The following is a 23897-nucleotide window of genomic DNA, read 5'->3' as shown; positions in this document are numbered from 1 at the left end:
ATGAAAAAGTGCTCAACATCACTCGGCATCAGGGAAATCCAAATCAAAACCTCAATGAGATACCACCTCACACCAGTCAGAATGGCTAAAATTAACAAGTCAGGAAACGACAGATGTTGGCGGGGATGCGGAGAAAGGGGAACCCTCCTACACTGTTGGTGGGAATGCAAGCTGGTGCAGCCACTCTGGAAAACGGTACGGAGGTTCCTCAAAAAGTTGAAAATAGAGATACCCTATGACCCAGCAATTGCACTACTGGGTATTTACCCCAAAGATACAAATGTAGGGATCCGAAGGGGTATGTGCACCCCAATGTTTATAGCAGCAATGTCCACAATAGCCAAACTGTGGAAAGAGCCAAGATGTCCATCGACAGATGAATGGATAAAGAAAATCTGGTATATATATACAATGGAATATTATGCAGCCATCAAAAGGAATGAGATCTTGCCATTTGCAATGATGTGGATAGAACTGGAGGGTATTATGCTGAGCGAAATAAGTCAATCAGAGAAAGACATGTATCATATGACCTCACTGATATGAGGAATTCTTAATCTCAGTAAAGAAACTGAGGGTTGCTGGAGTGGTGGGGGGTGGGAAGGGATGGGGTGGTGGGGTGATAGACATTGGGGAGCGTATGTGATATGGTGAGCGCTGTGAATTGTGTAAGACTGATGAATCACAGACCTGTACCCCTGAAACAAATAATACACTTTGTGTTAAAAAAAAGAAGAAGAAGAAGATAGTAGGAAGGGAAAAATGAAGGGGGGGAAATCAGAGGGGGAGACGAACCATGAGAGACTATGGACTCTGAGAAACAAACTGAGGGTTCTAGAGAGGAGGGGGGTGGAGGGATGGGTTAGCCTAGTGATGGGTATTAAAGAGGGCACGTTCTGCATGGAGCACTGGGTGTTATGCACAAACAATGAATCATGGAACACTACATCAAAAACTAATGATATAATGTATGGTGATTCACATAACATAATAAAATAAAATTTAAAAAAAAAAAATAATTTTTTTAAAAAAAGGTGAGGGGTGGGTGACGCCCCCCTGGGCACACAGCTGCCAGGAAGGGGGCAGGATTTGAACCCAGGCCTCTTCTAAGTCTGTGAGCTGGGGGTTCACAAACTGTGGAGTCCAGAGAGCTCCCTGAGGGCCCCTCAGGGCAGGTGTAGAGGAGCAGGGAGGAGTGAGGCAGATTTTGTTTGAGCTGAGTGACCGGGCTGGTCTTGCAGGCAAGGTGAGTGGAGGCCCAGAGACTCTGAGCAGAAACTCCTGTCTGGCCAGGTCTGGCCCAGGTGCCAGGCCAGCTGGTGGTGGCGGGGGTCAGGGGGTGCTGCCTGAGGGAAGAGGAGGGCTCTGGGACCTCAAGCTGGGTAGTGATATAGACAGGGGTGGGTCTCAGCTCTGTGGGCCTGAAGCTTACACAATTTGAGGGGACCACAAATACAAAATTAGGAACAAGGCTTTGGAAGGGGGCCATGCAGGCAAGGGGCCCTGAAGCTTCAGCTTCCTTAAGTTTACAACAACTTTGCCTCTAAGTTTTTGTGAGTGAGCAGGGCACTGGGCAAGGTAGCGATAACACCGCTCTACAGGGTTGGTTGCCACGGAAGCAATCTAGGAAGGCTTCACAGTGGTGGTGGTGGCAGCATTTCCCCTGATCTGTGGCAGGCAGGTCACACGAAGGCTGAGCCCTGCCCAGGAGGATGGCCTCTGAGGCCTTGAGCTCCAGCTCCAGGTGTGTGTGGATGAGGCCAAGAACATTCTAGGGGCTTGTTCACTGTAACCTAGAAAGAACAGAGCATGGGGCGGGGGGGTCGTGTTGCTCTCCCTACTGCACCCCCTTCCTCTGCCCATTTTATAAGTGAGAAAACTAAGGCCCAAAAAGAGGAAGTGACTGGCCCGGGGTCACAGAGTCAGTCTGTGCCAGAACCCCAGGCTGCTTCATTCCCTGCCCTGGGGGCTTTCTCTCACCCACTCCTTCCTCCTATTTGTGAAAACTCAGTGGGGTCAGACCTACCCTGCAACCAATGGCCTCATTCAAGCCCTTCCTTGCATGGGGTGGCCCACTCCTGCCAGGCCCAGGTCACAGGGCTAGGAAAGGGCTGCAGAGACAGGCCCAGGGGTGCGTCTTCCCAGCAAGGGGAGGGAAGAGGACGGAGCTGCAGGGATGTGGAGGAAGGGGAGAGAGCACGCGGGGGGGGCGGGAGGGGGAGGGCTCTGCCATTCCAGAAGCCATCCCACTAGCACACCCCCATTCTTGGGAACAAATTGCACATTTGGAGTCATTTTCCTGGAAGAAAAAAAAAAGCCTCTCTAAAAATATTTTTTCTTTCTCACCTCATCCTGGGGCTAGAGCAGCCCAGCTGGGTGACAGCCAAGGAAGGGGGTGCAGGAGAGTGACCTAGAGCGGGACGGGGGCACGAGAAGGAGGACTGAGGGGGGCAAGGAGACCCCCCTCCCCCTGAGGCCATGGGATCTGAGCAAGCACCACTGTCACTGAGGTATTTGGTGGGTCTTGTGTTTCTCTGAGTGCTTTGAGGTTCACAGGGACTCCTTCCAAACCTCAGCCTCCAGTCCTGGAGCCCCTGCTCCCGGGCCAGGCGGGCACAGACTGGGAGCCAAGGGAGCTGGCGTCCCAGGGCGGGCGTGGGCAACAGACAAGCAACCACATTCACGTGGGACAGGTCCCTGCTCTGTCCCTCACCGCCTGTGTGGCCCCTCGCCCCGGGCCTCAGTCTCCTCACCCATACATGGATCAGGTCCCAGGGGGTGGCCAACTTCATTCCCAGCACCCCGCAGGTGGCCCAAGGACGGGCCTGGCAGAGGGCAGGAGCAGGGATGGACTCAGCAGCCCGGGTCAAATCCTGGGTCTGCCACCCCCTGCCCAGGGACCTTGGGCCACGTTCCCACCATGGAAGTTAGAGTGAGTGACTGTCCCGCTCCAGGGTTTGAGGGAGGTGAACAGGGTAACGCAGGGCAGCGCCCCGCTCAGGGCCAGACCCACAGTCACCACCCGATTGGCCGCTGTTTTCCCGCCATTCCCTTTGTGGGGCGCTCCAGGCCTGAGGTCGGTGGGCTGGGGCGGGGCCTCCGCTGGGACTGAGAGACCGGGGCTGAGCCACCTCTGGAACGGGACAGCTGTGGCCTCCTGAGAACCCCTGGTCCAGCCCCACCGCAGAACGCGTCTGCACCCCGGCCTCCGCAAAGCGCCGGGAAGCTTCCCGGAGTCCTGGGGAGGGTGTGCAGGGGCCGGAGCCGGCTCTCAGAGGCCCGCACACATGGGGCAGCCTGTGCCCCCCGGGCCCTCTGATTTGCCAGGGACCGTCCTGCGCTACAGCAGTTTCGGGGGCTGTTGCCTATCGCTGCGTAACAAGTTACCCCGAAACACTGCAGCTTGAAACAGCGACCAGCCCTGACGGTCTCAGCCAGCTCCTGGGCGGCAGGAGTTCCGGAGCAGCCGAGCTGGGTGGGTCTGCCCTGGGCTCTCCCACGAGCCTGCAGTCCTGGAAGGCTCCGTGGGGGCTGGAGGCTCTGCCTGCAAGGTGGCAGGTGTGCCCCTCCCCACGGGGACCCCGCCATAGAGTGTCCTAGACAGCGAGCAAGCAATCCTCGAGAGAGAGCGCGCTGGCGCTGCAATGTCCTGTGTGACCTGGCCCGGAAGTCACACCCCAGGTCTCCACAATGTCCTCTCATGTCCCTGGGGCCCTATTCATCAGGGGGGAAAACACCAGGAGGCAGGGGCCCATTGCATGCGGGCTACTGAGCAGCGATAACTCGGTGCTTCTGCCTGCATGCTGGAAAGCGCCCCAGTTGGGAAGCTAAATTGAGTAGTCGCTCTAGTGAAGATTCCAAGGGCCCCAACATGGCAGGGAAAATCGGAGGCAATGATAATTAACAACAACTCCTACTTATGGCTTACTCTGTGCCCAGCCCTGTGCCGAGTGCCCAAAGGGAGGAATAAGATTCACAGAGGTTGCACGGGGCCAGTGGAGCTGGGATCATAAAAAGACAGAGGTTTTAGTTGTTTGAAAGTTTGGAGCAGAAGCCAGGGATGTGGCCCCATCAAGTGGCACCAGGGCCTCTGGTCATATTAACAGAGACATGGGGCTGCCCCCGTCAGCCCCACCCACCTGACCTCATACCATCCCCGTGAGGGTGGCAGGGCTGGGTTACCACTCCAGTGACAGTTGGCTCAGAGAAGTCAGTGATTTGGCAGAGGTAACCCAGTGAGTCAAAGGCAACGCTGGGGCCTGTGAGCGGGATTCGCATGACCATACCCTGCCATCCCAAGCCAGAGTGAGGTACTAGCCCTAAACCCAGGAGAAGCTGGGGACAGAGGGGAAGCTCCATCTTAGGGCAGATGCCGGACCTCCGGTCTCTGGGTGGGCCTCCACTCCTGAGCCCCTCAAGCCAGGGGAAACCCTTCCCAGCCCTGACCTTGGAGGCGGGAGCCCTTTGGCCTCTAGAATGCTTTCTTTAGGTAGCAGCACCCTCGTGTGGCTACAGCTGGTAACTACATGAAGTCCCCAGCTTCCTCCCACAAAATGCTTCCCTCTCCAGCGCCTCCCGCTTCTGAAACCCGACTCTGAGCGCGGGAAAGACAGAACACAGCTATTCCTGGGGCTAACGGAAGGTGACAAGAGCAAGACGGCACGGATAGAGCCCTGGACTTGGGGTCGGGAAAAATTCAGATAAAATCCTTACCTGGTTATTGACTCATTCGTTGTATGGCTGGGATCTCAAACTCCTCATCTGTATAATGGGCTGATAACATCTACCCACCCTTAGCCCCCAAGGCTTTCATGAGGATCAAGGAATCACAAATACGGACGCGCTCTGTAAACCGTAAAGCACTGCGACCAGGTAAAAGACTATTATATAAACGGTGTTGGAGGGACTCCGGAAGGGAAACCCAAGAACGCAGCTATCTGGCTGGTGGCAGCCCGGGGTACCCCATCCTGGAGCAGAAGTGGTGGGCGGCCAAATGCGCAGGCGAACAGGAGCCCCGGAGAGAAACTCAATCCTGCAGAGGGAGGGGCCTGCCCCGGCCCTGCCCCCTCGTGATGCCCGAAAGACTTGCCTCAGATCCCAGACCTGTTCCCCTGCGGTGGGGCGACCCCATTCCTCACAGGACCGGGGTGAGGAACAGCTGGTTCACAGCAGGTGACTTTATACGTGACGGACAAGGGTGGTTGGCTTCACCAGCACCCGTGCGCAGACGCGGGATGAGTGAAGTCAAAGCTGAAACACGCCCTACCAGCCCTTCATTGCCCCGATGTGCCAGGCACAATGCTGAACTACATAATTTCACGTAATCCTCACAACCAACCTTTGATACAGAGCTTCTATTACTTCCCTCACTTTGCACAGATGGAAACTCGGCCTCAAGAGATGACACGCGGGACACCTGGGTGGCTCAGCCGTTAAGCATCTGCCTTCGGCTCAGGTCATGGTCCCAGGGTCCTGGGTTCGAGCCCCGCATCGGGCTCCCTGCTCCGCGGAAAGCCTGCTTCTCCCTCTGCCCCTGCTTGTGTTCCTTCTCTGTGTCTCTGTCAAAAAAATAAAATTTTGAAAAAAGAGAGAGAGATGACATGGGATAAAAGGGATTAAACCCCATGTTTGACCGTACCACCTCCCCAGGCCTCCAAGACACAGGCCTGAACACGGTGGTGGGGAGGGGGCTTCTCACGGTGCCAAGCTAGTACCTGGCTTGCTACCACGAAAAAGCACCAAGACAAAACATTTCACAAAATGCTAAGAGTAAAAGGAGAGAGAAGAGACACAGAGTGCGAACGTAAGTGGCCCGGGTGGAAAGGAAGAAAACCAACAAGTGAGCGAATGCCAGGTACGTGCCGGGCACGGGACACCCATCTAGCAACAGCTTGGGCTCACGCAGCGCCAGTGCTTCCGAGGGAAAGCAGGGCGCCAACAGCTCATGCCGCTCGCCCAAGGTCACCAAGGTGGCGGGTGGGCAAACGGCAGAGCGAGATCCGGGCCTCCTGCTTGGCCTGCTTCGCACGCCGCCCCTGCGAGCGGCTGGTAAACCCGCCACCACTTCCCAGCCATGACTTCCCAAGACATGAAGTGATATCCCCACCCATGTACATATTAGCACCTTCAGTTTCCAGGGGGAAGTTTGGTTTAAGACGAAGTAACACCCCTAGGCCCAGTGAGTGGAGGGACCCGTATTTGAACCTGGTCCGATTCCAGAGCCATGACACTCAAGTGTCGCACAGGCAGTGACAGATGGCGATGCCCCTCTAGCTCTAGCGTGCGGTCTCTGGTGGGCCCATGAGGACTATCAGTGAGAGAAGCCTCGGGAAGGACCTGATTTCAGCTACTGCAGCACAATCATCGAAACCTGCCTTAGCTTAGCTTCCTTTCCCTCTCTTATCCCCAGGACCGCAGAGCCTGCTAGTGACAGTCCCTTACCTTCGGGAGGGGATCCGGCAAAGCTCCTTCTGCGACCGGCCTGGGGCTCCACTCGCAGACGTGAGGTAGTGCAGGCTCCCACCTGGCCTCCCTGGCTGAGCCTATCCCGTAGCTGCCAACACCGACCAGTCTTCGTGGGGCAAAGGTGGTCAAAGGATGAGCATTCCCAGACATAGGTGGCAGGCCCACCTCCGTGAGCTAGAGCCTCCTGTACTAAAAACTGGAAGGCGGCCCCAATCTGAGGGTGATGAGCAAGATGAGCAAGCTAGGCTCCTGGGCCAGCCTGGTTGGGCCGGACGAGGACAGCAGCAGCCCACACTGAGGAAAGGGAGGGGGGCCTCGGGAGGGGAGGCTGAGACAGCCCAGACAGCAGTCCGAGATGCCTTAGGGGCCGCCCACCTCAGAAAAGGAGATGCCCCAGCACGTAACGGAGCTGGGAGACATCTGTAACCGACTGGATTCAAATCTAGACCCCAGGCTCACAATGCTGCAAAGGCAAGAGCAAATGAAGAGCATCAAACTGGGTCCCGCCGCAGGGCACTGGCTCTTTGAAGATGTTCCCTGTGACTGATGGGCAGACCCTGGGCCCAGGGAGGCAGATACTCTGACTTTTCAATAGAAGTTGGAAATCTGGACTAACAGTCTTGCTTTTGAAAGCACGACAAAGGCTAAAGCCAACATCTTTGGGTCAAAATGCACTCCAGAGCTATCAGTCTGCCACCCCAGCCATATTCCAATCCCACTCCCACCGTCCTGCAAACAGAAACCAAACAAGCAGGAAAAAAGGCATAAAGAAGGAATGGGCTGTCCTGGGGCACTAATGTTAAGGGGGAGAGGAGGCGTTAACACAGAAGCACAAACTCAGATTCCAAAGTTCTGTATTTTTCAAAATAAAGATCACACATTGTTTAGAGACAATCTACACAAGAGTTACAAAAAATAGTTGCCCAGGCATAAGCATACACAGGTTTGTTAATTATACACATATGGTTACAAGTGTGCTTGCAAAAAAGTTCATTGGAAATATACACAAGGCTCTGGAAATGTACACCGTGTAGTGTTACAATTCTATATTCAAACAAGGAAAATTGACAGTATGTTACATTCACTTACAAGTAGACAAAATGCAAAATACAGTTCATCTTCTGTACAAAAAGGAAGGGCAATTCACACTTTACAAGGTGAGGGGGCTCTGATTGTAAGGAAAGCTAGGGCGGGGCTGAACTTTGCACGTCCTTATGACTGTCACAAAATAAGCAAAACATTACTTTTTTAGGATTAAAAAAAACACTAGTGTGAACTGAATCATCTTGAATAACATTTAGAAAGGATCTTGCTACTGTGGGACTAGGTGACAAATAAAACCAAGCTATTTTTTTCCTTTTTAAACATTTAACTAGGCTGTATAAAGAACATTTATTCCTTCAAAAGAAAAAAAATTTACTTCTGGTTGAAATTACAATTTACAATATACAACACTATATGCTACGACCATAAAAGGTGTGAATATACACTGAATGCACAGGGCTGGCTAATTCTCTTTTCTTACCAAAAAACGTGTTTATGTTGATTCAAACTTCTCCACATTTACATTACAGGTATACAAATGTACAATTGTACAATCCAAAGTATGTTCGACTACTAGGGTCCATTATAGATACAGATTAGACATCAAAACAAGAAAATACTACAAATTTGTATATATGCAAAGTCTACACCAAGTATACACTATATATTTATAGAAGCAAGACCAAAAGCAGAGTTGGATTTTTTTTTCTCATGCTAAATAATCAGATTTTGCCTTTCAATGTTAACAGACAAAAATCCAGTAGGCAGTAAACAAATACACCCGCCCGGCCTTGAAAGACAGCCTAGGAGCTCACATCTCCTCCTCCCAAAACAGACTACACATCTTCTTCAGCATAATAGTCTCCAAAAAAGGCAATTTTTCAAAGTTTCCTAAACTTAATGTCATAAACTGAAGCTTTTGCAATTCTAAAACAATTTTCATTTTATATATATATATGTATGTATATATATATATATATATATATATATGTTTTATAAACAGTGTTAAATGCCAGTTTGGGTCATTTAACAAAATTCAAATCTCAGGTTTTTTTGTTTGTTTTTGTTTTTTACTAAAATGAGGAGGTGGGGAAGAGCTATTTGCAAAACTTGCCGGCAAGGCAAAATGGGTTAAAAACCTTTTTTTCTTTTTTTTTTTTTTTTAAACTTTTTTTGTTAAACCAACCACCCTGAAAGTTTCCACACGTGTAATATAGATACAACATTGAACAAAATATGTGGCCTCCCATGTACATTGGTTACCTATGTACAAGTATCCTATACACCAGTAAAACAACAGGGCAATTAGTCAATTAAAAAAAATAATTAGTACATGTTATGCGTAATAAAATTAAACAAATTTACAAAGGCTTTTCCACTTGTGGATTTGATTCCTTTTTTTGGAGGAGCGGGTAATCCTGGAGCAACCATTTACCCATTTCAGCTTCTCTACTAGAACATTTCTGGTTGCTGGTTGGATTCGCCAGTGGGCCAGTGAGGTCAGTGGGAATGAGGGGACAGGGTGACTGCCTCAGATAATACCATTAGGGGGACCGCAGATGGGCCCTAAGTCAACGCCATTCTTCATGTAGTACTTCTCCAGCTTGGCCAAAATGTGCTTGCCGTAGGTGTACTTGCGGAGAGTGGCGATGTGGGGCCGGATCTGGGGAGGAAGCACAGTGTGTGTTACTCTGGCCCGTGAGCCCACCGCTCCCAGGCCCCGAAGCGCGCACGCGAGTCCGCGAGGCAACACCTCCCCCGGGTTCTCGGTCAGAGAACAGTGACCACGCTGAGCGCGCGAGGGACGAGCTCCTATTCTGAGCACGGGCACGAGGGCTCGGGAGGCGGCTGGCCACAGACCACTTCCGGGTCAGGACGCGGAACACGGGCGTCCTCACTGACAACCACACCGCCGCTGCATGGCACCCTCCGGGGCGAGCTTTCAGCCTCGCTGGCCCCCCTCGAGGCACCTCGGCTCCCCTCAGCAGTGCGGGGAGGGTTCTTTCTGGGCACCATGAGCCCTGAGCGCACCATGTGACCCTGTCGTCCAGTTCACAGAGGATCCCAGAAAACGACTGACAACAGTAAAAATGACTAGTGTGGGCGGGGTACTGTTCATTGAAGCCCCGCATGGCAGGTGTGATCGTCCCCATTTTACCGATGAGCCCCGAAGCACGGTGGCTAAGCGGCGCATCCAAGGCCAGACGGCTACTCGGGCGCGGGCGCAGGTGCCGGGTCCTGCAGCAAGGGCTCTGCTGCCCACCGCGCCCGCCTGGCCCCTCACCCTCTGCACCCACGTCCGGCTCGTGTTCTGTTCTCCAGTCCCCAGACACGAGAGGTGCTTCCTCACTGGAGCCACCCTTTCTCTGCTGGGAGCTCATGGAGCTTTCCACGTGCCCTGGCTAGGGCGTGGAGCACGCCACCTCGACAATCCCTGGCTTAGCCGCCGACGGGTCCAACAGTGAAGGACCGTGCGTACCTGCTACCCCACCCTGACGTGCACTTGCACACTCACACCCACACCAGGGTACATGGACGCTCTCCACCTTGAGAGCTCCACGCAGGCCACTATTTTTGTCTGGTTGGCCAGGTCCTCAAAGCAAGGAAGGCTCGAGCAGCTCTAGAAACCACTGCTGCGCCACAGGACACAGACCCACAGCAGCTACTACGTTCTCACCTACGAGCCCGTGTGGGGAACCGTTAACAGCCCTGGGTTCAATTCTGAGCTGGGTGGCCCAGAGCACTCGCCTCAACAGCTCTGTAAAAAGAACATGCGATAATGCTACACTTTCATTTGGGTAGCAGTGAGGACGACAGACACGGCTGGTGTTTCTGGCATTAGAACGGGAAGTTCAGGACCCCCTGGGTTTTTGGTGGCTTGCCTTTTAGAAACATTAATGACATTCACATTCAATTCTTTCACCTCTCTGTCCCTGGGACTGGTGACTGCTAAGTCCAGCCGCTGAACTTGGATCCCTCTCCTTTCCCAGGCAAGAAACTAACGACCCTCATGCACAAGCACACACACTGTTGTTGAACTCCATTTTTTACTTGATTTGGTGGGAGGTGGAAAGGAATCAACCTGCTCCACGGTCTCCTCTTGCTGAAAAGGACACTGCCCAGCAGTGAAAGCTGGAAAACTCTCAGTTTTTTGGATCCGTGAGACTCTTCCTCTTTCCACTCCCTCTACCAGCCAACTGCCAAGCCCCATTCTGTCCACTTGTCTTCAATCCCAAAGCCATCACCACCTCTTGGCTTTAAAACCACCCATCCAGCCTCCTCACTGCCTCCTCTCCTGCTGCCTGGCCTCCTCTAAGTTACTCATCAGCCAGGACAATCATGTGAAACGTAAATGTGACCTGGCACCACAGGCCTGCCCTACTGAACACGCCTGACTTTTTCAAATACACGGTCTTGTCTCCTGCTCCTAAGCCTTCATGCACCACGTTCCCTCTGCCTGGAAGGGTTCAGGGCTTTATTCAAATGTCACTCTCTGGGGGAGCCTTCTCTGTACCCCCACATTAGAAGAGAGCCTGACACATTCCCGCACAGCCCTCCCCCATATGTTCCCAGCACGACTGCAGCTACCCGTCAAGGTGCTGCCCTATTCACAGATACCGGAGCCCTGCTGAAAGGAGGGCTTGCTCTCCAGTCTTCCAGCTCTCTGGTTTCTCCAGCTTTCACCGCTGGGCTTGCTCTGAGGATGCACACGAGCATTTGACAAATGCAGGACTGAACGAATGGACAGGTTGAAAACTTCTATATGACTCAGACACGGCCTCGGCCTTCCGCAGCGTCCTAACCCACGCATCCGCGAGCCTCACGGCTGGAAGGACTCTGGACTCCCCCAGCCTTCCACTGCCGCCGCCACCACCACTGCAGTGTTTCGCTGTGTCGTGCTGTGTTCCCAACTGGAGGCGGGGGTGAAGGAGGGGGCCCTCGTCTGGCTCAGAACTTGAGTCCGTAACAAAGATTCTCATTACCGAACTTTGTTCTCAGTGAGGGCAAGTGGCTCATCATCGCCAGACCGTGGCCAACCTCTCCCATGACAAGGGCCGAGGGAGTCCAGAGCCCAAAGGCTGGGGTTCAGGTCGAAGCAGCTGGGGCTTGCGGCCCTGCCCAGCACAAACACAGCTGCAGCGGGCCTGCCCGTGGGTGTGTCTTGCTTCCCGAGCCCAAGGAGGGGCTGCATGGGGCTGGCTGGACCGGCTCTGCGACTGTTCCAGAAGCCATGGGCGGCTCTCGCTGTCAGCCCCACACACAGCACCTAACAGTTCAGATTTCTGTCCCTGTTCTCCTCATTCGTCCTCAGCCTGGACTTCCCTCCCGCAGAGCCTCCCGCGAAGCCGCGAGCACAGGGTCTCACGTGCTCACCAGCCCTTTCCACTGCTCTTCCCCCCCCCCCCCCGCCGGTGCTCTGTGGGCAGGGACCGATCTGCGTCGTGTCTGCGCTGGTGCCTGGCACAGAGTGGGCACCAGGCCAGGCACCGGGCAGGCACTCTCTCAGTGAAAGTGGGGGCGGGGGGGGATGAATAAGAGGAAAGAGGAAAGGAAATAAGGCAAGCAGGCTGATTTGCGGGACTGAGAGCTGGCCTCCCAGGAGCAGAGGGGCAGAAGCCTGCCCTGAGGAGCACAGACGGAAATCCCCCACAAAGACCGGAGTTTAAGACTCTTTCACACCAGTGAGCTACTAAAACATGAAGACAACGGCCACTCTAGATAAAAGGAAACGAGCACAGCATGAGACCTAGTCCAGTGACAAACTCCACAAAAAGAAGCAAGCTGTCTACCTTCATTTGCATTTCAGAAATGTCAAGAACCTCAGGCCTTGCACCCTTTCTAAGTGAGATCTGCCCAACCTGGCCTACCTTATGCATGACGATCTTCCGCTGGGCTGGCTCTGCCACATCGATCATCTTCTGGACCACATAGTTGGCATACTGGTCCTTCATCATGGTGTATAAGGCACTGTGTGGACCGTCATTCATGGTGCATACCTCATCGATAAGCACAGCACGCTCCGTACGGGAGGCATGAGTGACACACTTCTCCACAACATTGCTGTAATGAGACAAATCCAGGGACAACTCTTAGAACAAAGACCTTGTTAGGCTGTGTTTGTTTGGTCTCTGTCCTGACTCACAGTCAGCAGCAAAAGAGAGCCTGACATTTTTGGAAGATCCATTCACCAACTGTCTGGCTCTATGAGTCTCCCCCTTTGCCATCTGTGGCTGCCAATGTGAACCGTGGCTGACACCAGGTCTCGGGGGGAGAGCAGGCCCAACCTTCTCACAGGTGAGGGTAACAAGCCCAGGTAAGCGAAGGGACTCACATATGAGGCTCACGTGACAGCTTAATAGCCGCCCTTGTTAATGATTATAATTTCAACACACAACCAAAATCCATGAATCGTCTCCTTTCTAAGTGTACGGAGGTCAGGAACAAGCCTTCCTTATGTCTCTATCTCTAGTGCCCACCACAAAGAGCGGCCCCCAGGAGAGGAGGCCGGGCACGCTCAGTCAAGGAGGGTGTAAGCAGGAACCACAGCACTCATTCAGCAGCCTGCTGCTGCCTCTTCAGAGTCTAAGAACAACAACAACCCTACGGGCCTGCCGGCATTTCTGAGCACTTCTCAAATACATCGCCTTGGGAAAGGAAGACAGGACTGTGGCTACACTAAATCCAGGGGGGCCAGAGAGGGCGATTTAATTACACACGGCTGTGCTAATGGGTCTTTACCATCTCGGGGTGATTAAGTCCGACACCACTATGCACCTGTGGCTCCGTGGGTATGAGGAGGTTGTGTGATGTCCAAGAATAATATGTATTCTCTGTATCGCTGGAGCTGGCAAGGAGGGCATCTGCTGGGTCGGTGTGCAGCTGAGGGCTTCGCAGAGAGTTTGTGACTGGGGGAAGAGCTGCTGTGGGCCACAGAACTCTCAGAGAGAAAAGGAACTTAAGAGTCCAGACCTAGCTAATGCAGGAAGCTCTTCTGTGACAGTCCTGAAAGATGGCCACTTAGCGTCTGCTTGGGAATTTCTCATCATCCGGAAGTAATTACTTTCTAGGGCGACCTACCACATGGGCGAAGGGCTGTGAAACAGTCTTCTCTACATACTGAAGCAAAACATGCTCTCCCCTCAAATTTCACCCATTCGTCTTAATTTTGCCTTCAGGGACTGAAAAAGGACATGTATACCTATGTCAGGAGCACCTTTATGCAGGAACTCTTACTCCTTCCAGAGGCCAGCCCTCCGGATATCTGAATAGTCCAGGAACTATCACCAGAATAATTCCCTCCTCCACAAGTTCTTACACTGTAAGAGGATGCTGTTCCACAGAGCTCTCAGTATTAGCTCACTGTGCACACTGAGCTTTTATTTGGACAACATAATTCTCAGGGAGCCTGGGTGGCTCAGTTGGTTGGGCGTCCAGCTCTTGGTTTCAGCTCAGGTTGTGATCTTGGGGGTCGTGGGATCGGGCCCTGTGCTCGGCATGGAGTCTGCTTGGGATTCTCCCTCTCCCTCTGCTCCTCCCCATCCCAGTGCATGCATGCTTTCTCTTTCTCTCTCTCAAATAAATAAATAAATAAATAGGAAGGAAGGAAGGAAGGAAAAGAAAACAAAATTCTTAATAAAATTTTAAAAACTACCATCCTACCGGTCATTTCTTCAAACTTTAAGATACACAGTGTCTGGGGTGCCGGGGTGGCTCAGTCATTAAGCATCTGCCTTCGGCTCAGGTCATGATCCCAGGGTCCTGGAATCAAGCCCCACCTCGGGCTCCCTGCTCAGCGGGAAGCCTGCTTCTCCTTCTCCCACTCCCCCTGCTTGTGTTCCCTCTCTCACTGTCTCTCTCTCTGTCAAATAAATAAAATCTTAAAAAAAAAAAGATACAATGTCTGTCAAGTCTGGTGACCTAACCAATCAAGTCTAATTAAGACAACAGCCTCTCCCTTTGACACAGCATCGTAGAAAAACTTCTTTCCCCACCTTCCTTCTACAGCACTATCTAACTACTATACAGTACTGTTCTAGTGTGAGCTCAAAGTGTAGCACTGTGGAAGGGAATCTCCTAATAGCCATCGGCTTCTCCCTTATCAGAAAAGGGACTTAAGGTATTACTGATCCCGTTCAGAGAGGACAAAGCCTGTCATGATCTCCAAATGTTCAGGCAAAGAATTCATCAATTTTCAGGACTGCTTGGCTGGATTGTACCTTCATCCACTCCAGGCCTGCTTCCCCTAGAAACTAGTCAGGACTTCCTACTAAACTGGATTGGGGACAGGACACTCATTCTTCTGGGTACAGGACTCAATCCTCAACACTGACCTGTCTTCCAAGAAAGCAAGCAGGTAAATCAGCTACCACCATGGGATCCCACTTGGCCAAAGACTTCCACCTTAATACATGATCGAGAGTGTTGCAGTCTTTAAAGTTTATTCTAGGCATTCTGAAACTATAGTTCCCAGCCCATTTGTGGGTGGTGAGATCAACTTAGTAATTTGTGACCAGCTTTTTCTTTTAAAAAAAAAAAAAATGAAACAGAACAGTAAGTATCAGAATTAATCATGGACAACACAGTTTCAGTTACACGTGTATGCATCTGTGTGTGTGTGCAAAGTCAATGAAACTTTTACTTTTTATTTTGGGTCACCATCAAAACTGTAAGTCACTAATCTATTTTATTTCTATTGATCTATGTCCAAATGTATCAGCTCTTTCCTGTGTTATCTCTAATCTGCTGTTGTTAAGGCCACACAGTGAATTCTATTTCAGAGGACTTATTTTTCTATTCTAGAATTTCCATTTTATTCTTTTTATAATAAAGCTTCTAATTCTCTACTAACATCTTTTCATTCATTACGATCATATCTTCCTTTACATCTTTGACTATAATTAAAATAGGTGCTTTATAATCATTCTCTGCTAACTCCAATATCAGGGAGGTCTGGAACTAGCTGGGGTTTTTTCTATTTTTTTCTTTTTTTTTTTTTTTTTTTTGACTATAGGCCATATTACATTTTCCTGCTTTCTAGACATAATGAATGATACACAATAGAAACTGAGTTCTGTTACATTCCCCCAAGGATATTACTTCCCCCACTCCTTTATTTAGTGCAAGTAACCTGGCTGAACTCAAAACTGCAAACCTCCCCTGCAAGAGGAATCTCAGTTCCTTCACCCTTAGCTGGGCTGCCTCAAGTTCGCCCTATGCAAATGTGGTTCAGGAGTCAAGCAGATTTTTGGGAAGTTTAAATGTGGGCCTCCGCGCCGCCCCCCTTCTCTTCCTTTCCAGGATTTCTGCCCTGTCGCTTTGTCACTCTCATTGACATGGCTGTCCCTAACTCTGCCTTCTGGGAACACTGGAGATTTTTTTATCCCAACTTTAGAAGCCCAGCATGGAGCAGAATGGGAACTGCCTACAGGCTAAAAGCCGATTAAAACTGGGAAGTTTCCTATCATTATAAAAAGTCATTAAGAGACTAGATCTTAATGGTGTTCTCAACACAAAAAAGAAGTAATAATGACATGATAAAGGTGTTAGCTAACGCTACTGTAGTCATCATACTGCAATATATAAATGTATCAAACCAACGTATTACACACGTCAAACTTACATAATGTCATTCATCAATTATATCTCAATACAACTCAATACAAAAAGAAAAATCAAAAGGGAAGGCGGAGAGGGACAGGGAGATTTCCCCAGTGCAATTACCTCCTTCCAAGTATCAACAAGCCTCCCGTCCCCCAACCCCTTCTGGTATCTACCTACTCTTGGCCACTCTCTTAATGGCTTAATGCCTTCAGGAAGGTTTTTGGCATTTTGTACACAATTTATAGTTGTTATCTGTGGGAGGATTAGGCCCAAAATAGCTACTCAGTCATTACCAGACCACAAGTCTATTGTAATATTAATACTTATACCTAAGAATGAGATATTAAATACACTGAAAAAAAAAAAAGTAAACAGAGGACAGTGACCCAAGGAAGAATTCTAAGAGATTCTGCCCCTACTTCCCTGGTCCTGCCAAATGTCAAAAAAAAAGACAATACAAGGTCACAGAGACCCTGATGTGGTCAGCCTACTGAAACGCTGGATCTATGAGTTTTTATTTTATTTTTTTTAATTTATGGATCTATGGATTTATGGATCTATGAGTTTTTATTTTATTTATGGATCTATGAGTTATTATTATCTATATTTTTATTTCTTTTCTCTTTTCCATGCTGCAATGTTACAAAATTTCAAAACTTAGAGATGAACAATCAAGGCCATAGAGTCATACCTGCTTTGCAATCTATTCTAAAAAACAAAGAAAAATATTCCCAAAATACAAATTACTATATTGTGTGCTGTAGGGTACACATTCCACTTAGAAAGACCATACCGCTAATCCCTTGGAAAGGCCATCAATTTCTTCTCCAACCACTGCTAATAATCATAAGTCACCTAAAACATCTTTCCAAATCTGGAGATAACTAGCGCATTTTATTCTTGACCTGGCACAATACAAAGACTGGAAAAGAGACTCTAAGAATACTGTATACATAGAGATGGTATGCTAATTTTGGCACCAGAGAGGAAACTGAGTAAAGAACACCTCACAATTGCGAACCAGTAAGTGAATAAAATGTCCAGTTCACCAAAGTATAAGATTTAAGTTCTTCAGAAACATAATCCCCAGATTTCAAAGTGGGGAGTGAGGAGGCATTAAGGGACCTGCTTTATTTTATACTTTATAGTAGAACCATTTGACTTTTTAAGCTGTGCATACTTTGAGAAAAATAAACATTTAAAAAAAGAAGAGAATGAAAATTCTTTCTTTCTCTCTAGACTTGAAATACTATTTTATCATCTTTTCTGGAAAACGGAGTCCGTGTGATTCAAAGCACGCACCTTGCAAATTTGTGCTGACTCAATACAAGTACATTGCCTCGGATTTCTGCTACAATTTTACTTTTATCCTCAGGACGACCGTGCTCCAATACATGCTGGATTACATAATTTCCATATTGATCCTATTTGAGAAACAACAGAAATAAAATTTATGTAAAAATGAGTTCTGTGGATTACCTAAATCCTTATATCTAATCAACACCTACCTACCTTCCTATAGCACCACGATGGCTTACCTGAATACTAATGAACACTTAAGAATTTTAAAAATGGATAGGGAGTGATAATTTTTCCCTATGGTTACGAAAAAGGAACATATTACCAGATGATGGAATATTTCTCTCTATATTTATGCCCAAAGGTCTTTTTTGGGTTCTTCCTTCATAAGCTACGTCTAGACACAAAAGAGTAGGCCTCCTCTCGTTTAAAAACAACAACAACAAAGAAACAAAGAAAGGAAGGCGCAGGTGGGAATAAAGAGCTATTTTTCTGGGACACCTGGGTGGCTCAGTCGGTTAAGCGTCTGCCTTTGGCTCAGGTCATGATCCCAGGGTCCTGGGATCGAGCCCCGTGTCAGGCTCTCTGCTCAGTGGGGAGTCTGCTGCTCCCTCTGCCTCTGCCACTCCCCCTGCTTGTGCTCTCTCTCTCTCTGACAAATAAATAAAATCTTAAAAAAAAAAAAAAAAGAGCTATTTTTCTCTCAAACAGAAGTTTATCTCTAAGAAAAATGGGAAACACTGTTTATGTCCAACAAAACAGACAATACCTAATTAAATAACATCACAAGCATACAACAGATATATTCACTCATCTAAGGTTAAAGGTATTGGAGAGAATAAATGTGTACAAGGAGGCAAAAGTATTTATTTGTAAGATGGGAAAAATTAAGAATGTACAAATAATATTTTTAAAAACAAGTGCAAAGGCCAAATGTGTTTGCTTCTGGATGGTAGGATTATGGATGATTTCTTTTGTTGCTGCTTTCTGCACTTCCAATTTTTTTCTACAATGAGGATTTAATACACTTATAACCTCACACATCCCCCCAAAACAAACCACAAACTCCAACAAAAATGCTGCTTCAGTACAAAAATACTACACATAGGAAGTATTCTACTGGTTACTGTGATGGGGGAGAAATTTTTAGTGGCAGAAGCAAAAGAAAGTATCAAAGCTAAAAAGAAGTCACCTAATCCACTAAGTTCATTTGAAATGATGAAGTTGAGACCCAGAGAGATGAAGTGGCCCGCCTGAGGGGACGGGGCTGGCCAGGCTACCACAGAGGGACAGAAGGCTGGCAGGCAGCGCACTTCCCTCCAAGGCCGGGGCTCCCTTCATCACCCGTATTCAAAAAGCCCAAACCAGGATGGTAGAAACGAGAACTTGCCCCAAAGCTTCAGTGGGCATTTTAAACACATGAACACGAACTCTTCGGGAACGGATACCTGTGCTGAGAAAACACACAAGCTCTGGGCCTGCACGAGCCCACAGGTGTTTGCGGTTACTCTACTGGCAACTCCACTACCTGTACAAGCTGCTCTGTGTGCTGGTGAAGCTCCTCTAGGATAGGGAGTGTCTGGTCAGGGAGACAGTGCTCCAGGATCCTCTGAATCACTCGGCAGCCGTAAGGATGTGTGGACAAAGCAAAGACCTAGGGCAGACAACACAAACAACAAAGCCAAAAATGACAGTTGCCACTTTCCATGCCTCGGTGTCGCTCATACACATTATTCATCTTCCCAAAGACTCAGAGAGAGAGTGAGTAATGAGTATTCTCGGCATACGGAAGAGAACTCTGAAGCTCCCAGAAGTTTCTACAGTGTGCTTGCAGTCATACAGACAGGAACTGACAAAGCCAGGATATTATGTCCTAGTCTGACTCAAAAGCCCAAATTATAAATATGGCACATTTGAGTTCTCTCTACAAAGAACAAGGTGTGTATGTATGCGTATGTGTAAACCCGTTTCATAACTATACTAAGAATTTAGAGATGTACATAAATTCAGACCTGAAAAGGACTTTTCCAAGAAGCCTAGAACCGACAGAGAATTATTCGAGGTCATAAAAAACATAGTTAAGAGTCCACAGTGTCGAAGAACAGGGTTAAAAATAGAAAAAGAAATGGCTGGAATCAAATCCTAAATGCTTTCACCTAACCATGCTGCAATCTTCTAAATTTAATTAGGGTGTTTTCCAGCAATAAGCAAGAAAAGCTTCCTCTTTTCTTGGGTCTGGAGAAGATAAGCACATGGGCTTCAGCTCTGGACCACCCAATCTCAGTTCTGGCCTTCCTAGCAAGAATGACATGGAGTAACCTGCACCTCAAGTCTGTTATTAAGAGTAATCACAGGGGGCACCTGGGTGGCTCATTCGGTTGAGCGTCCGACTCTTGGTTTCAGCTCAGGTCATGATCTCATGGGTCTGCTTGAAGACTGTCTCCCTCTGCCCCTCCCCCGTGCACTTACTCGCTCTCTCTCTCAAATAAATAAATAAATCTTTAAAAAAAGAATAATCACAGGAATAATAAGAACAGTAACAACAGCTCACACTTGCTAGATATTGACCAAGTGTCAGCACACTAAGTGCTTTTTATGTGGTTTTTAATGTGTAGCTGTATGTGTACAACAGTGTACTTCCACAGTATAAAGTACAGTTCTTCCCCATTTTATAAAAATGCTAAAAACTCGCAGTCTATAACGTATTAACTTATTTCACTCAATGTTATGTTTCAAGTATTTACTTATACTGTGGAGCTTCTGCTGGGCAAGTACCTGAGTTTGTTACTTTAATTTCTAACCCTCTGCTGACCGACATCTAGATTAGTTAGTCTTTCCTAGGAGAATAAGGCTGCTTTCAACATGTCGAAATATGTCTCCTAGTACCCACGTGTAGATGTTCCACCAGGTACACACCTAGGCTAGGAATGCTGGGTCACAGGAAATATAAATGTTAGACTTTGAAAGATGATGCAAAATGATTTTCCAAACGGCTGTGCTAATGTCTATTCCCACCAATAGTGACCGGATCCCACAATATTGCCAGGACACAGCGGCCGACCAGTGGGGAAACAGTGGTCTATAATCTGTGCCCTTATTCTGCATCTTCCTGATTACTAAGGGAATTATTTTGTCTTATGTCTACTGGCAATTGGTGTTTCTTTTGTCTGTTAGTGCTTGTGGTCATTTTTGCACCAATTTGTACTCTACCTTTTGATTACAGGAGTTTTTTATATGTTCGTTATTAATTTTTGGTGATTTCGTCTTGAAAGTATTCTCTCCTCTTTGGCAGTTTAATCCTTTTACTTTCCTTGTTGTCTATTTTGATAAATGTAAGATCTTAAAGTAAACAGATCCACTTTTTTTTCATTAACTCAGAAAACCCAAACAACCCCCTAAGTTAACGCCTGCAATCTCCTCACTGCTTGCCATAATTGAGCAAACCCCAAAGCCTAAACAACTCTAAAATCCCATTTCAATCTAGGCTTAGCAGTACACGTGATTGTACCTAAAAATCTACTTGGTATCAAAAAACAATTTCACAGACCCAAGAAGGAGGTGTGTGTTTTACTCTCTTTGTTCCACATAGCTTAGGAGGGTGTGAGGATGATGTTTTAGGAAAGAGAAATTAATGATAATAGCTAATTAAGGGGGCAATTCTGGGAAAATGGTATAAGAAAATATCAGCTCTGCTTGGAAGCTGGTGCTAAGAGCATAGAGGCTCTTACGACATACAGGTAGATAGGAGAAACTAGAAGCTATCTCTGGTGGTGTGGCCACGTGGGGACACCCCACAAATGCTACCCTGTTCTCTGCTCACGGTGGAAACACCCAAACACTTGTTTCCTTTGTTTCTTTCTTAAGTCACTTACCTGCCCCTTAAACGCATCAATGATAAACTGCAAAGACTGGGGCTGCACACACTCGATGCATTTCTGAACCACATGATTACCATTCTGGTCTTTCACACACTTCAGGACGTGGCCATCTAGCTCCCGAACCATCTCGTTCTATTAGGAGACAAGGAAAGAAAGCACCACCAGAATCACAGCAAGCCAAACACCTGGAAAATGAACAGTCTCCTTACCCAACACAAAGCACAAGGCAGGGAATCTATGATGATGAAGTGGGAGCACACTGCCGTGGCACCGTGACAACACAGCAGCACCAAGTGAGGACTGCAGGGTTTCCATGGATTAGCAAATTTCCTGTAACAGCAACCCATCTTTAAAAAAAGTGCCCGGGGCACCTGGGTGGCTCAGTCGTTAAGCGTCCGCCTTCGGCTCAGGTCATGATCCCAGGGTCCTGGGATCGAGCCCCGCATCGGACTCCCTGCTCTGCGGGAAGCCCTCTTCTCCCTCTCCCACTGCCCCTGCTCGTGTTCCCTCTCTCGCTGTGTCACTGTCAGAAAATAAATAAAATCTTAAAAAAAAAAAGTTCTCTAACTTACAAAAGACCTCAGATTTTTTAAAAATGCAGACATCTATAGAACCCTGTATGACATACACTGTCCTAGAGAATTTCACGTATAATCTATCATGTTCTAACATGACAACCCTGTAAGGTACATGTTATTAATAATGAGAAGAGTCAATCTACAGCTTACGATAGGCTAGGCATATCTGTAAGTGCTTAACATGTTATGACTCAGTGAATCCTCATAATAATCCTACGCACTGGACACTATTATAGATAAGGAAACCAAGGCACAGACAAATTATCTGACTTGCTAAAATCACAGACCTATACTGCCAAGATTCAAACCCAAGCAATCTGGTCCCTGTGTGGTAAAACAATGTGGGTCAGTAAAGCACCTGTCAGCCAGCTATATATTACCCTGCACACACCCTCCACCCACACGGATGAGGGAGACTGAGAGAGGGAGTAAGCAACCAACGGGATCAAGACTGTAGATGGCGACTGGCCCAGAATTCTACCCCAGGTCTGGAACTCCAGCGTGATCTTTCCCCAGGCCAGTGACAGCAAGGACAGCAGGAAGGGTACTCAGGGAATACAGAAGGCCAGACACTGGAGTTGTGGGAGATTCAGAGTGTGAGCGAGTATGTGCACGCAGGGAGTGAGTGGAGGTGACAAGGGTACAGGAAGAGATGCTGAGATCCCTTCCTTAAAGCTGAATACCTGCACCAAGGCTGGGCCCTGGCACCTGCTGCCCAATCTCCTTGCTGTATCCAATCTCTGTCTATTTGTTCCCTTGTGCTGAGTATGTATTTATGGTGGAAACTACAAGCCACTCCATAATGGTGACGTTTATGAGAACAATGTCATAAATCTCTGAGATGTGGAATATGTCAAAGCAACTAAGAGATCATCCCATTAAAGAAATTCAAGATTACAATGCCAGGGACTAAACAAGCCAACAGCAACAGACTCAGGAAAGTTTCCTAAAGCAATTAATCAAATGTCAGGAAGAACATTTATTCTGGAAATATAATTATCGGAATGGTAAGTGGAGAATGATAGTATATATAAAGAGAAAGACTGGAACACTTTTAATCAAAATAAAGGGGAGGTGGCTTCCTTGCATATGTTCTGGAGCCCAAAGAGGTAAAAACTCCACTGGAGAGGAGTTAATTTCACCTAAAATAATAAACTTCCATCTAGAAAACAGTAAACTACCCACAAGAGGAAGAACCATACCAGGCCCAGAACAAGGTAGACAAAGAAACCAGACCAGAAAAGAACACACAGAAATATAGGATAGAAGAGCACACCGTGGGGGAGAGAGAAAGGAAGTGAAAACTACTACAGTGTAGCCATCCAATCAGAAAAGAGAAAACAGTAAAATCTGAAAAGATGGAGACTAAATCAACAATTTATCACAGTCATAAGAGGGCAAAGATTGAGAAACTGTAACATTCTTCCTGCTTTCTCTGAGCAAGTGAGCATTATAGTAAAAAAAAAAAAAAAAAGGAGTAAGACACTTCCATGTTCAAAAGAAATGAGAAAATTTAAGAGGAAAAATTCAACCATGAAGTTTTCATCCATGAAAATTGCAAGGAAAATTAAAACTGATAATGATCTGAACATTAGAAAAAAAAAAAAAGAGTAGCAGCTCTGCCCTGCTCCTAGCTCCTCACATACAACACCGCGTCATCACCGCCGCACCTGCAGTGCTGAGCGCTGCACGAACGCCACGGTCTCCGACACGGCCTCGGCCTTCCGCAGCGTCCTGACCCACGCATCCGCGAGCCTCACGGCTGGAAGGACTCTGGACTCCCCCGGCCTTCCACCGCCACCGCCACCACCACTGCAGTGTTTCGCTGTGTCGTGCTGTGTTCCCAACTGGAGGCGGGGGTGAAGGAGGGGGCCCTCGTCTGGCTCAGAACTTGAGTCCGTAACAAAGATTCTCATTACCGAACTTTGTTCTCAGTGAGGGCAAGTGGCTCATCATCGCCAGACCGTGGCCAACCTCTCCCATGACAAGGGCCGAGGGAGTCCAGAGCCCAAAGGCTGGGGTTCAGGTCAGA

At 48.3% G+C, this 23897-nt stretch overlaps 1 protein-coding gene and 2 non-coding genes across 21 annotated transcripts in view; all 3 read right to left on the bottom strand.

Annotated features, from left to right (window-relative positions):
* Positions 1-7302: 7302 nt before the first annotated feature.
* The window catches only part of PUM1 (pumilio RNA binding family member 1), a 137327-nt gene continuing 120732 nt past the window's right edge, over positions 7303-23897 (bottom strand). For 16 of the 19 annotated variants that reach the window (XM_078073510.1, XM_078073503.1, XM_078073509.1 and 13 more), the window contains 5 exons: positions 21282-21419; positions 18938-19063; positions 17413-17534; positions 12378-12570; positions 7303-9172 (listed from right to left, as the gene is read on the bottom strand). In XM_078073510.1, coding sequence (XP_077929636.1) covers positions 9041-9172; positions 12378-12570; positions 17413-17534; positions 18938-19063; positions 21282-21419 — 711 coding nt within the window. In that variant the 3' untranslated portion in view covers positions 7303-9040. Of the gene's footprint in view, positions 9173-12377; positions 12571-13248; positions 15030-17412; positions 17535-18937; positions 19064-21281; positions 21420-23897 lie in introns of those variants that run through there. The other 3 variants (XR_013448294.1, XR_013448292.1, XR_013448293.1) reach the window with 3 other exon arrangements.
* LOC118554080 (small nucleolar RNA SNORD103/SNORD85) lies at positions 11452-11536 on the bottom strand. The gene has a single exon (XR_004926362.1). It is a non-coding gene; the product is annotated as a small nucleolar RNA SNORD103/SNORD85 (small nucleolar RNA).
* On the bottom strand, positions 23744-23828 carry LOC118539889 (small nucleolar RNA SNORD103/SNORD85). Its single transcript, XR_004919377.1, has one exon. It is a non-coding gene; the product is annotated as a small nucleolar RNA SNORD103/SNORD85 (small nucleolar RNA).

The sequence above is a fragment of the Halichoerus grypus genome, chromosome 5, assembly GCF_964656455.1.
Source record: "Halichoerus grypus chromosome 5, mHalGry1.hap1.1, whole genome shotgun sequence".
In the NCBI taxonomy this organism is placed as follows: Eukaryota; Metazoa; Chordata; class Mammalia; order Carnivora; family Phocidae; genus Halichoerus; species Halichoerus grypus.
The sequence above is the reverse complement of the archived record's forward strand: the minus strand, read 5'-3'. Positions and strand labels throughout refer to the sequence as shown.